Genomic DNA, 15244 nt, shown 5'->3' with positions numbered 1-15244 from the left:
GTCACACATAAACTCTTTGGCTTGCGTTCAGCACTTCTGCAAAAGGAATGTAACCATACTCTTAAGCACTTCTTGCACGAGGGGTTCAGTTTCACATATGCTGTTGACAGTGTAACACTACGCCAGCAGAACCTGTAGAAAACGCAGAGATGGTTGTGTTTAAACTGTGTCTTATTCTGTGCTATGTAGCATCATGCCAAGGTTGGGCAGGTTGGTGAAACACAAGTGAGGCGGTTGAAAGAAAATCATTGTCTGACATAAGATATTTCCAGTGAAATTAACAGTGAAACAATTTCCAAAATCTTATGTCTTCCTACTTCACTTGAGGATTTTGGGTCTGTCCTTTGTGTATTCCTTTCTGCTGTGCAGAGGAATCACAGCTATCTGTTTGTAAAAACAGCCCTTTGGTTGTTTTCCTGCACTCCTCGTGAATGTCTGTTTTGATTGTCACATGGCTGATGTTAAATACTTCTTTGCAGACATTGATGAATGTGTGAATGGCACAGTGTGCGGCAGCCACGGGTTCTGTGAAAACATGGATGGCTCCTATCGCTGCCTCTGTTACCAGGGCTATCAGGACTCACAGGATGGGCAAGGGTGTACAGGTGAGTTCCCACTTGCAAGTGGTCTCTCTTGTAAGGTTCTAGCAAGTAAAAAGCAGCTGATAAGCAAAATGCATTTCCTCACAAGAACGTATTTCTTTTTTCATCATTTTTACTGAAGTTGTGCCATGTGCTAACAAAATAAAGTTGAGCTGTGCTTTGCTCACTGAACACTGTGCCAGGTGGAAATATAACTGTTTAGTCATGTAGTGAGAACTTGTTACTAGAACGGTACAGAAAACGACAGTAAATAAGCTGAACCACTCATTTTCTCTCTTAGAAAAAGATAAAAACATACAAGAAAACATACTGTTTCTGAATGTCAGAACCATGCACAGGTATAAATCCTGACAGTGAATTTAATGCTTTAGCCTATTTAAATGCAACATCTGTTTAGTCTCTTAACTGAATAACCAGAACTCTGTAGTACCTCCTACAGGAAATAAAGTCTGGCATGTGGTACATGCAGACTGAATTAGATGGCATGCCTCCCTAGGCACACTGTATTTGAACGTATTTTAACACTGAATTCAAGCGCCAGGAAAGACACCCATCACCATGAAAAGATGTGAGATTTTCATACATGCGTAAATAGTGCCCGTTTCTTTTTAAGTAATAGGTTTCTCTGTCTGTTGTTAATACAACAATCAGTGTTTGAGGCAGCACAAGTTTCTAATAGAAAATTAGTACCAGATCAAGGAAAGGTATTCATCAAACAATTTCTTCAAACCAGAATTAGGACAAAACTCAGTCTTTCAGTTCTTACCTTCTTTAATACACACAGTCCTGGAAATACGGTGGACAATTGTAAAATGTTTATACATTTCAATGAAGGTTATTTAAGCAAAAGAATTTTAGGAAAAATGTAAATTCCTGGCCAGGCAACGTTCTTCAAAGTTAAAATGCATGTTTATAAAAAATAAACATACACAAAGCAGTGTTCAATCATGAGTAGATATTCATTCTTTCTGCAAAAAGTATAAAAGACTGCCTCACAAATTACACTTTAGACTGTACTCAATTATAGATATTTCCAAACCATAATGAAGAAATTATAACTTTCAGATTCTACCACTAGTTGAAACACTAAGTAGTTTTCAATGGTAAACTTTAACAGCCCAAAAGGGAATAAAGTCATACTGAGAGTATTTGGTGACCTTTAAAGAGTAGACAACTCTCCCATAAACTGAAAGCATTTCAGAGTAGACTAATTAGTAGGTATGTGGAATCCAAGTTAAAAATATGTGGATTTTTTGTTTGTTTGTTTAATAGTTGGCCAGTCACAGTTATTAGTTTGGAGCATCTGAAGGTGGGAGAGGAAATTTGTGCAGGAAAATAACCCTTGTGGGCTGCAGAGCAGCCTCTGAGAACTCACACAGATACAGAACACATGCAGTGGAAGTGCATGCAGAGAATTCATTGTTCAATGGATGTTCACTGGAAAAATGGGTTTCTGAGACGAAAAGTAAACTGTCTTTTCATAGTGCAGTCTGTATCGCACCACTTATTTCACTCCCTGCATTTACTGGAAGTTTGATAATAAAGAGAACAAGTTTGGTGGTAGTAGCTCTTTTAAGAATACAAATGAAATGAGACTCAATTTTAAAGCCCAAGAAAATGGTGCTGAGAAAATATTTAGAAATGAAAAAGCAACCCCCCAAAAAAAGAAACAAAAGAAAACTGGTGTTCCAGTCTACAAGCAGTCCCCAAACAGCACCAATCTTTTTATAAACTGCATTGTGGCTTTCGTGTACCTTTATTTCAAAGGGCCAAACTACTTGTTTATGAGCCCACTTAGGTATTAGTGAGGTTTTAATCCTTCCCCAGAGATCATATCTGAAATCTGGCAGACATCACTGGCACAGATACAGCAGATAAAAGAATAAACTGTCAGTAGCGGCTTTGAATTGATTTATGTTTCTGCCTTTTCACCCAGATGTGAATGAATGTGAAATGCTGAGCGGGGTATGTGGCGAAGCCCTCTGTGAAAACGTCGATGGTTCTTTCCTGTGCCTGTGTTCTGATGAAAACCAGGAGTACGATCCCATGACCGGACAGTGTCGCTTCCGTACCACACCAGGTAAAATACCTGCAGATTTTTGAATGCTTGGCATGATTTTCAGTGAATATATAACCTGTGCAAAGGTAAAGTTGGTAGAAATTCTTGTGTTAATAACAGAAAACTAAAACTTTGTTGTCCTTAATATGTGTGTATGAGAGGAGCTGTGTCTAGGATCAAATAATATTATCAGTGCATCGTGAAAATATACTCTGGTACTCTGGCACCCTTTGAAGTTTTTTATACCAACAGCCTTGGTAGTAACAGCGAACACTTAGAGCAGTTAAGATCAAACAATCTCATATTTGCTGTGCTGTGACAATGAATTGTGATGTGACATCAAATGTACAGCGTGAGTGATTTTTATTTTTTTCTTATTTTTACAATGATCTATCAGTATTCTTGGACAATGTTCAAGGGAGAATATGATTAAAAACAAAATTTGTATATAGTGGTCTTCTCATAGCGTTAAATAGTACCAATGTGAGTCCTCAGAAAAGGTGATTAGGAAAGCCTAAACACTGAATTGTCAGTGGCTGTGCACCCTTTGCACATTTTACTCCATCTTTTGTCCTGTTTTTCCTCATTGTCCATCTTCCAAGATTTGTGAGGTCTCGTTCAGGTGTGCTGGATGTTGCAAATACTACTGCAGGTACACTCTTTAAGAACAAACTTTGAACTCATGAATTTGCCTCCAGTTTTCTAGACTGATCTAGAAGCAACCCAGTGTAGGGAGCAACAGAGAACAATTAACAAAGGAATTAACTTGCACATTTTTCCCCCCCTGGAATGTAAATCTTGGTATTTTTCTATTTTCCTCTTACACTGTAGTCGGACTTAGCTTCTGGAACACTTTAAAAAAACTGACTGTTCTTCTAGATGCAGACTTCAGAACTTAAAAAGCTGTGGCTATTTTCTGGTATCACTTAGACTTGTAAACAAGGTTGAAACATCTGTGACCCAAGTGCAACAAGTATTTAGATTGTTGAATACAGCACTCAGCAGCACAGAAGATGCTGCTTGTGAAATACCATAAACAGCTGACTGACAAGCTGAAACTTCTACAAAATCCTATGAGAAAGATTCAGGCCTACAGGAATGAAAAAAGGAAGATAGCTGAAGCAGAAACCCCAACAGGTGACAGGATGAGGGGAAATGGCCTCAAATTGCACCAGAGTAAGTTTAGGTGGATATCAGGAAAAACTTCTTTACAGAAAGGGTTGCTAAGCAGTGGAATAGGCTCCCCAGGGAGGTGGTTGAGCTATATCACAATCTGAGTTTCCGTCATCTATGAAGACGTGGTCTCAGATATCGTTTGTAAACATGCCACTTCTACTCTTCCTGAATTGTGTATATGCCTGTGTCTGTAATACACTGCACACATGCATTAGGTGGTGTAGATTGCCACATGCGGAGCCAGCTGAGAAATCTGTAAGATTACACCTTGACTGTAGGCACATACCAATATATTTTTACTTTATTTCTGAAAATGGAGCTCAGAAAGTGTATTACTCGTGCCATTTGCTCAGTCACTTGAGTCTTTGCTGAGGTTTTAGAAGTCATGAATTTGTAACGATTCACACATTTTCACTTTAACAACTACATCACTGATTCTGCATGCAAATAAGAGATAGGTATGGGGTAAGAAAGATCTCATCAGGTAAATTTATTTTAAGGTTTTGTCTCAGACCATTTCCTAGATAAATAAATGTCTATGCTACAGTCAAATCACATACTAATGTCCTGATTACACAATGAATCCTGTAATGCTAATGCACATTTTTGCACATTACTGAAGCATATTGTTAGATCAAGGTTACATTAAGATCTATAAATCTATTTCTGATAAATACTTCATACTGCATCTAGCAGCAGATAGATTCTGTCTTCCAGACTGTTAATTTAACAGTTGTATCAACCTGATAAAATTACTTTACCTGAGTGCCTTAGATAGAGGAATATTTTACTTTTTTTAGCAACAGCAAAAAAAGGAAAACAAGCAACAGTATGAAATAGCAAGTCCATTTCCTATCATATTTGGTCCAAATACTTACTGAAACCACTTTCAAAAACAACCTATTTACTAAATGGTTAATAGTGTATGAAAGAAATTATAAGCTTGTAGACGTAGACTCATCTTGATTTAAAAAAATAATAATAAAAAAATTTGTGTCTCATTTGCTTTCCAAACGTTCATGAAGCCTTCTTGACTAACCCTCAGACACAGCTGTGTAAACAACAGACCTTTAAGCTGCTGAACAGATAATGGGAGGAAAAACCAACACATCGTATGTAAAATGGGAATAAACAATCACACCATGAGATTGTCTCCCATTCCTCTTGGGGCAGCTTCTGGTGTTCTTTCTCTGGTAAACAGCATGAAAAGTGCCATGCATTTTCTCCTGCTTAGAAGCATTTGGCTTTGATTCAGTTAGACAGATGGCAGACAGCCAAAGAAAATGTATAACTTAGTAGCTCAAGTACTGCTCTCTCACCTTGGAATAACAGATTCAGTTCCCTGGTTTCTGTGACACACGATAGTCTTAACTTGGTTCCTATTGGACAGCAGCTGATACCACAAAACCGCTGTACTTTATGAAATTCAGCACATTATGGAAAATTGTAATTATCTGATGAGGGGAGACCACAGACTAAACTAACAAAGATGAAATAAGCACTCAGCTGGGTGTTTCCTTTAATGTACAACTTAGTTATATTGGCAAAAGAGCAAAGGAAAATTTGCCTTGTAGGTGGCAACATTGTACTACATTTGAGTAGAGGAATCTGCCAGCTCCTCAATCTCCAAAAACAGACACAGGCACTTTTCTGAGGAAAATAGAAATAAATCTAATTGTCTGTTTGAAATAAGAAGCCAAAAGAACTATTACACACGTTCATACTACTGAAGTGCAGTAACAGGCAGTCTTTATTGCTTTTTTGAAAATGAATCTATTATTTGCATGCTCAGTAAAGCTGCCTTGTCTCACCTGCTTGCGTCCTGTCGGGAAGGCAGGACGGGTTTCAGGTATTGAGCTGGAGTTCCTTCAGCATCTGTTGTGCAATCGCTGCCTTTGAGCTCCCACCTCACAGCCATTTCTTTATATGTGAAGGGGATGAGAAAAAAGATGCATTCTGTAACTTGTGCGAAGAAGCTGAGCATTGCCTCCATGAGACGGCCAGAGGGAGGGGCAAACAGACACAGTGCTCAAGTGAACGTGGTTCTCCCAGCTACATAGTGTTTGTATGCTGGCAGCCTTGAGTATCTTCTTGAGTTTTAATTCCCACCTGGACACCTTACTTGACAGTTCTCTGCCGCTTGGCATATTGCGCAAGAGACTGAGAAGAAACAGATGAAATCTCAAACAGTGGAAAATCAATCAATATGCAATTATTTGTAGGGTGTTTTTATGAATTTCAGTATTTCTAATTGAAGTGCTAGGCAAGAAGCATTTCCCAAGAAGAAAAGGGAATGAACAAATCACCTCAGGGCTTATCTAAAATTCCAGAACAAAGTTTCTGTTTTGATTAATAAATGTGAACCACTCAGTTACATTATGGATGGCGCATGGCAAGTTTGTCATATTGATCAAGTGCGATTAACAATTTCATGTGATAGTTTCTTTACTGAGCTCTTGAAGAGAATTTTTATGCAAGTGCAAGGTTAGATGGACAGGATTCTGAAAATATAGAAGCTTAAATTATGTATTTCTTTTCAAACTCACTCCTTTGCGTACTTAAGGAGTGCCTTGCTTTTAAAAGTCTTTGACTGTTAATGTCTTTTATTGGATCTATGGGAAAGAGTGTTTTTCCTCAAGTCCTTATGTATATATAAGCAGGAGAGGACCCACTCAACTGCAAAGGGCAGAAAATACTATTTCTTGGCTGGATGCCTGCAAAGCCTATTTTAAAGTAAAATGCAGAGTCAGTTAACTCGACATCTGTATTATATTCCTCTGCTTACTGCAGAGTTGCACAGTTACTTTTGCCAAAATCATGAAGGGCTTTGTTTTCAAGTATGGACTGTGCTTTTTTTCCCCAGTAAAATCAAAAGGAAATGTTCATTCTTTGGAGAATCAGTCCTTTCCAGTTTGTGCCTTAGCTTCTTTATCTGTAAAATGAGGTTGTGTAATGTTTGCTCATGTCTGTGAAGGGCATCAAGGTTCATACATGAAAAGCACAGCGTTGGGCATGATAGTTAGATAGTTATGACAGCAGGTAGTTCATGCATCACTTGAAAGTGATGAAAAATTCCATTTTTGGCCAAGTTGGAGAATGGGTCTGATAAAGAACAGTTATGAACTCCCATCATTCTTTGCAAGAACAAAAAGGTGAAAACAGAATTTGTACCTAACTATTTTCTTCTCAACCAGGCAACACTATTCTTCACTGCAGTGACTTCAGAACTGTGACTCGCATGACTCTCCTGTAAAACAAATCTATTTATTTCACATATCATCTTACACAGATGTTCTCTTCACTTTTAGAATTGCCAATAGAGCCTGATCAACACGAAGATGGAAAGAAGGAGTGCTACTACAATCTGAACGATGCTAACTTCTGTGACAATGTGCTTGCGTCCAATGTAACCAAACAAGAATGCTGCTGTACTTTGGGTGCTGGCTGGGGTGATAACTGTGAAATCTTCCCATGCCCTGTCTTTGGAACTGGTAAGATGAAGCTGTCCATCCATGTGTAAATTTCTGAAGCACTGTATTTTTGTTAACTTTAGTATGCCTTGCTGTCAGAGAAGGCTTTCGCATTAGATTCCCTATTTTGTAGAATATTGCCATGATTTTTTCAGGGGAGATTTCTGTAGAGGAAAAGTCAATAGGAATAATTCATATCTGGTCTAAATCCACTTGCTTTGCCACAGTTAACCTAGGGATAAAATGTTACCAGGCAGCATTATCTCCAATAGATTTTAAACAAAAATGGATTCTCACAGAAAGTATAGATGCAATGGCACCATTTTAGTTAGATTTTTTTCCACAAGCTGGAAAACAAATGTAAGCATCACATGCTTTTGAGTCTGTAGTTATTCTTCATAATGTTGTTTCTACATCACTATGAATTACTGATTTATATTATGATGTTAGTTTTACATTTTCCGACTTACTGATCAATACTGCTAATCATGCTCTCTGCAGACAATTGTGTAACCTCTAAATATTAAATTAGAAAAACATAGCCATATGATACTTATCACAAATACTGAAAACAATACTTGAAATACAAACAGTGATGGCTGAAATTCGGAACCATCTGGAAAAAATCACATTAAAAGAGAACATGCATAAACTTTTTTATATTAAATGGTAAAGATTAGTTTCTACTCACATGCATCATCTTGTTTAGTTCCTGTTTTAACTGTAGTTTAAGATCAGTGAAACTGTAATGAAGCACATTAGGTAAACATTCTGCTTGGATAGGTTTACTTGATTCTGTACAGTCTCCAAGACACTTTAAACAATTATCCTCTGTTACCCATAAGATGTTCTCCTGTTGCAGTTAATTACGCTTTTCACTGAGGGTTGTATCTCAGTTGGGATGTGTCTACACTGCAGCTTGCAGTGTAGCTCAGAAAGGCCACTTTAATTACAATAATTTTGCTATTGGCATTGTTAGAACAGCAGTGCAGCATGTAACCCGATGAAGACTATATTCTTCAGACAAGAAGCTAGGTAAATGAGTTTACATTCAGCTCTGTGATAGCTAGGTGTCCTAGCCCTGTTTTTCAAAACTTCCTCTGCCAGTAGTGCTGAGAGCAGCAAAACGTTGAGCTGTAGAATTAGCATCACCCATTTAGCTGAAGGTGTGCATGATGGCCTGATAGATGTGTATAAGGCAAAAGGTTGCCTCAGATTTCTCAAACTATCCTGAAACATGTATGTAACAAGTATATGCAAGTATTTTTTCTGGACAGCATAATTTTTGTTTTTTCCCTCTCTTGTAGCTGAATTCACTGATTTGTGTCCTGAAGGGAAAGGCTTCATTCCCTCTGAAGAATCATCTTATGGGCTTCTTGCTGAGAATTACAAAGGTCAGTGCTGATTCATATCAATTACTTCAGAATTTCTGGTAGTTGATTGACTAGAAATGTGAGCTAGCAATATAAACATATCAGTTCAAATTTTAGTAGGTGACAAAAACTGTTTGTGATATGGAACAGAGCTGAAAATCATCATTTGACAGACAACATCAATTATACGGTCTCTGTGACATTCCAGTTTATTTTATATTAAGTGCTATATATTGTAAGACTAGATGCCGAGACTGTAAACCTCAAATAGTCATCTATATACAAAATGCAAAGCAATCTTAACAGTGTAGACAAATGCGTGGCAGCTGGGAGGAGGTGCTGTGTTAAAATTAGACTTAGAAGAATATAAAAACTGACAGAGGTTCAGCAGTGACATTCTCTTTACAGAACTTCATGAACTTATTCCCGAACAAAAGACTGTAGAGAATGTGAGTGACAGAAATCTGAGCCTGTGGGTGTGGACAAGAGGGAGTTGACATCACTAAGAGAAGAGTGAGATCAGGGAAATTCCTGTTTGAAAAGTAGTCACTCATATTTGTGAAATCAATTTTCCTCAGAATATGGTGTCATGTACTGTATTAGTTAGCTGAAATGAAATCAGTGATTTGTGTTTGAGTTATGCAGGAACTGCAGTATCTTTAAAAAGTTTACAAATTGTATATATTTTTTCCTATTAGAATCACTGTTTTACAAATCAAGAATTTATGTAGAAATTACCATGTGTTCACATCACATAAAAATGCAATAGAATCGGATATTTTTAAAAGAGCTAATATTAATAGAGGCATACTGTCAAATGGTTGATAAACACTGGCCAGAGTTGCTTCTAGCTAAATCCCTGCTCTGTCAGTATTAAATCTGAGAGATGACAAAAACTGATGGTGAAAGATTTTCTTCATAGGATTTTTATCTGTACATTTTTTTAACTATCCTTCCTCAATGACCAGGATACTGATAGGTCATTTTTCCTATCCAGTTAGTGAATAGTTCCATTCTCTGCCCTTCTCCTATCTTTCAGTGTTGTCCTCATTAAGTATTTATTGTACCTCTCCTTGCTTTTCACAAATTGAGGAATATGAGGTACTTTGCTTCACAGGGACATGGAAAAGATACTGAAAATTGTGAAGCACTAACACCCAGATTCATTCAAAATAATTTGGGCATTTAAACTGGGTTTTTGTGTAAGATCTTCAGTCTCTAGAGGTGTCTCTTTGTTGACCATCTTAGAGTGAGTAAAGAAAAAGGTGTCATGGGATCACTCCGGACCTATGACTGATGACATGAACTGGCTAGGATGACAGTTTCCATCTTGACAAGTCATGATACTATTTCAGAACTTCTCTTGAAGCACCTAACATTCTGTAAGGGTACATTTATTTGAGGATTGTTTAAGCATGTTATTTATCTGTATAGAGATTTCTGTGGATTTGGGACACAGTATGTGCACATGATGTCCAGATGTCTCAAACCAAATCTGCACTGGTTTTGTTGTGCTACCTCAGGGTTGGTAACATCTCTAGCTGCCGTGAGTACCGGAGGGCGGAAATATTTCATCTGGAAATATCTTCAACAACTCCTTGCCATAATGAGACTCTTTCTGTTTTTATAAGTTTATTTCCTAATAACCTTAGGAACGGCACAGAGGACAGACAATAAATGGACAAGTCCTTCTAATAATGTGATCTTGCTCTGTTACACTAACTTGTGTTTCTGTTGCTCTTGTCAGCAAACTTTTCCATATAGGAAAAGCTCCTGTTTCATTTGAAATTATCTGTCAGAAGTGAATATGCTCAGCCAGGTTCTCCCACTTTTCCCCAGACAGACACATACCTCTGTTCCACAGCAAAAAGAAAGACATGTACAGACATCCAGTTAAATAATATTTCTTATTAATCTTTGCATTGCTGCTAAACAGTCCAACTTAAAATATTTCATGTTTGAAGCCACTTAGGGGCTGGAAGAGTAACTATAAAAATAAATAGCTTTATTGTTCTTTCAGTTCCTCTGGAAAAGTGTTTGAATAATTTGCCTTTAAAACTGATGTACAACTGGAAATGACAGTTTGAGGCTGAAGTATATATTGCTCTAGTGTAAAATGGGGAGTAAATCTATAGAAGACAGTGGATTGAGACAACTGGTATTGAGAGAAAATCACTTGCTTGTTATTGCTGTTTTTATTACCAACCTAGCTTCAACAGAGTGCTTTAGCAGTCTAGCAGATAGGTTGAGCAAATGAAAGAGAGTTGGAAAAAAAGAAGCGAATGGAATTCCAACACTAACAAATACATAAATACACAGCTGGGAACAAAAACTTGTACAAATGCGAAATGGTATGTATGAGCTGGCATATGTCTGATGGGAAACCTCCCTGAAAACATTTAGCCTCATCTGAAGGTGTGATGGATTCTCTTTGTCACTTGGTGGCTCTAAGAGCTGCAGCGCTGCATTTTGCAACAGACACAATTATTTCTATGGGGAAGGAAGTCTCCAGTGAACTTTTTGATACGTTTGAATAATGAAATCACTAACAGTGCCAATAGGAGGATTCTCTGCTACACACAGCAGTTGCCAAACTGCGGGGAAAGAAAGAGAGCAGCGACGAAAGTCAGTAAGATAACTGCTTAGTTCTGTAGTAAGATGATGTGATTTGATTGGATTTCATGGTGAGTATCCCTTGGGTAAAGCAAATTATATTGAAAAGCATAGGCCTGGCTGTTTTGAGTCTGTTTTGCTTGCCTTAAGGCTAGATAGAAGAGCTGCAGGCTCTCCCAGTGTCACAGGCTTTACTCTGTGCAGTTCATCTACTGTGTGTATGTGCCATAAGAATTACTCTGACAAGAGAAAGTTATAGTGCACAAGTTTTCTCTTTTCTACTTTGGCTATCTGCAAACAACTGTCTTTTCTATATCGGATTTATTTTTTCTATGAATATCTGTGCTGCTAGGCCCCACTGTTTAAAGTGCACTTTACTTCAACAGATGTGTACAGGCTTTATTCCATTCTGCTCTTCTGCGTGTCGTTGTAGTAACTATGATAATGCAGCCTTTAATGTTTTCTTTTCAGATGCTGATGAATGCCAGCTCTTTGGACAAGAAATCTGTAAAAATGGCTTCTGTTTGAATACACAGCCAGGTTATGAGTGCTACTGCAAACAAGGCACATACTATGACCCTGTTAAGCTCCAGTGCTTTGGTAAGTTTATTTAAAGTGGTCTTGTCACTGTAATGGTATGCAGATGGGCAAAACAAGCAGACTCAAACAGCTGAATTCCCACCAGAACTGCAGTACTCCCAGTAAGGGGAGAGGTACACAGGGCCTCCAAACTCCTGTAGTAGCAGCTTTTTCAGAGGCACGGGGTCATTTCTTTTCCCTTCTGCTTGGCTGGGCAGCAATTTGGGCTGACATGGTAATGGCATGTAGAGCAGAGTTTGCTTTATTTGCTTCCTTTCTCAGCAAACTGCCCCCAAGAGTTTGCATCTCCAAAACAGCTCCTTGTGCTCCCTCGAGTGTATTTTAGAGCTGCTACCAGCCCTTATCCAGGCAGCACAGTGATTGGAGGTAGCTCCCTCCCTATAAACACACACTGCTGCTTTACTGCACCAGCTAATTTTTAGCTTTCTGCTCTTTGTACATGGGGCAAACACTTGAAGTCAGTATTTGTTAAGCGTGCTGGTTTTAGCATAATAGTATTTAGTATAATAAATCAACAGAGGGTTTTTTTGTTTGCTTGTTTTTAAGTACAGATTATTTTCCACAAGGAGTTAAAATGCAATGTGAAATTACAGTTCAGGTCACTGAAGCTCAGTTTAGTCCACAGAATTTTGTACTCCTTTGGTTATGGTATTCAGCTAAAAATTAGTGTGACTCTGGCTTTTATTTTGTAAGCAAATAACCTTGAAAAATGTGCAGAATAGCATAATGAAAGGAAGTAATTTTTGCAACCACAATAAGAGAGTCTTTTCACCTTGGGTTTCTAAGATTGTTTCTCTACAAAGTTTGGTTGGTTTTGTTTTTGTTTTTCTTTGCTAATTTAAGGTAATTTCTTTTAAGTAAGGCCTGTTCTTCCCTTTGGGCTAAATTTCTGCTTTTCTTCTCCAACCCAAACTAAGAAACATTGTGGCCAGATAACTTAATCCTTCCTTCTGATGAGCTCATGAATAGTCTCAGAGAGCATGCCCACCTCTAATTCCTGCTAGTACTATCCCATGGGGATAGGAACTTGTGAATCAGCTGCAGCTGTGCTGGATGCGGGGTATGCCTGGCACTCCTACCTCAGCAAACCTCCTGATCCAGATGCTTCCTGGCATCTGAGGATTACAGATCAGCATCCTGCTCATCTGTCTGTTCTTCTTTATGGGCACAGGCAGGATTTCAGTACTTAACAGAAGACATACAGGGAAATCTGCTTCTAATGTAAGAAAATACAAACACTGATTAACACGATACAACTGCTTTGTGCTGGCTTTCCTTGATACATTTCCTTCCATTTTAAAGACACGGATGAATGTCAGGACCCAAACAGCTGTATTGATGGCCAGTGCATTAACACAGAAGGATCTTACAACTGTTTCTGTACACACCCAATGGTTTTGGACGCAACAGAAAAGCGATGCATCAGACCAGCAGATTCAAGTGGTATGATCCATTATATATATTCCTGGAGTGAGTACACCTCTATAAGGTGGTGCTGACATGGCTACAGACCACAGTAAGCTTAGCATGGGTCGTGCTTGGATGAGCCTGCTCTTTTTTTTTCCCAGAGAATTTTGGAGGGCATTGCTTAGTTCATCACCTGTTTATCCAGAAGGCAACATGATGTAGGACTCCACAGGGCTCTACCTTGCCATGTTAGACAGGAGACTGCTGAAAGTATCAATTAAAATTAGGCTTGGGCTGGGGAGTTTTCCACTGTTGATTCATCAGCCCTGCATTGGCCTCCTATAGCTTTGTATGCAAAGAGGTGCATCTTGCTTGCAGGCTCTGTGAGACTGGGATTTGGCTGTGGGCTAACTCTGGAATTAGTCCACTCTAATTCAGAATGAATGACTGTGAGCTTCTACCATTGGAATAAAACCAGGAATAACAAGATACAGAAGAAAACAGCTTAAGTTATATCTGTGCTTTCAATTGATTAATATTTGAGGTTGCATCAGGCTCGCATTTTCAAGCTGTGAGCTGCAGTGACGTTATTTAAATAATTTTTTTTTCATGTTCTTTTGATTTCAGTAGACACTGATTTCTGAAAAAGATGTCAGCTATTCTGAGATTCTTAGAAATGTTTCAGAAATCCAGAGCATTTATTCAGTCTGTACAGCTTAGTCTATGCCATGCTCAACTTTTAAAGAAACATTACAATGTTTTTTATTAGTATTGGCATTGCATAACCATAATCCAGACCTCTGGTCCCTGTAACTCTCAATAAATTTTCCTAAGGTGCTTCTGTGAAAGGAAATGTGGATATACAGACCAAGCGCCTGGTTTAGTCATGCAGAATTACAGAACTGGTATTTTTGAGGAGCAATGTAGTCATCCTCTTGCCTGGAACTGTGAAAGAACAACAGCATTCCTATGGTTCAGTCTCGAGTTAAACAAACAAAAAGTAGGATTGTTCTTTGCTTTCATCTAGGATTTGAAGAGAAAAGGGCCCAAAAGGGTGTTCCATCATTCAAAACTGTGGCGAATACAGCAATGACCTTTTCACCCAGCACAAAGCACTCAAGCCTTGTATCACTACTGGCACTGTCCTCCCTGCTGCAGAGGACAGCGCACACTGGTTCCTTTGTACCAGCAGAGTTTGGAGCTGGTTGCAGATAACCAATGCTGCTCTTCACTGCATGTTCTGGCAAGTTCTTAGCGAGTATCTACCTAGATCTTTACACTTGCAGAACACACTGTAGATTTTTGTTTTATACTTACCTGTGCGCTACTGCATCTTTTACGCTGCATGTAAAAATGCAGTTAATATTTGTATGATTTGGTTTGTGACAACTCTTATATTTTGTTCTGTGTTGGAACAAAATCAAAACCTTTCAGATGTTTTTACAAAACAATTGTGCTGTGGTTTTTACTTTCCAAGTAGATTAGGTTTTCTGTTCTTCTCTCTGATCAACAGTTTTCAGATTGCTAGGACTAGGAAATAATTGTTGCTGCTGAGAGTTTTGTAAGAACTAGTACGCCTCTGATATATTCCAGCTCTAACAAAAATACATGTTTTGTTAATGTTCATAAGAATGTGACAGTAGTTCACAGCAGTATTCCGTCTCTAACAATAGCTGTAAGTGGATTATTAGGGACCAGAAGAGAGCAGATAAACAATACTTCCCCTCATCCCCCACCCCCAACATTCTCCCAGCCTCTAACTATTTTCAGCTGATGGGATTTCATTAGTCTGATGCAGTGTTTAGTTAATGGGACTCTTCCAAGAATTTATCCAGTCTCCTGTTGAGCCCATGTAAAATTGTCATTCAACTCTTAACAGTAACAGTTCCTTCTGATGCTATTGCTAGACATATAAGAAAAGCAAAGTAACCCTTATTAAAGGTT

General features: G+C 38.3%; 1 protein-coding gene across 1 annotated transcript in view; it reads left to right on the top strand.

The window, feature by feature from the left end:
• LTBP1 (latent transforming growth factor beta binding protein 1) overlaps positions 1 to 15244 on the top strand; it is a 183653-nt gene that overhangs the window by 153168 nt on the left and 15241 nt on the right. The window contains 6 exon segments of the mRNA XM_085219514.1: positions 480 to 605; positions 2539 to 2682; positions 7146 to 7328; positions 8615 to 8701; positions 11765 to 11893; positions 13196 to 13336. Coding sequence (XP_085075640.1) covers positions 480 to 605; positions 2539 to 2682; positions 7146 to 7328; positions 8615 to 8701; positions 11765 to 11893; positions 13196 to 13336 — 810 coding nt within the window.

Source organism: Meleagris gallopavo, chromosome 2 (assembly GCF_905368555.1).
Source record: "Meleagris gallopavo chromosome 2, MGAL_WU_HG_1.1, whole genome shotgun sequence".
NCBI lineage: Eukaryota > Metazoa > Chordata > Aves > Galliformes > Phasianidae > Meleagris > Meleagris gallopavo.
Note: the sequence above shows the minus strand (reverse complement) of the source record. Positions and strands in the feature narration are given on the sequence as shown.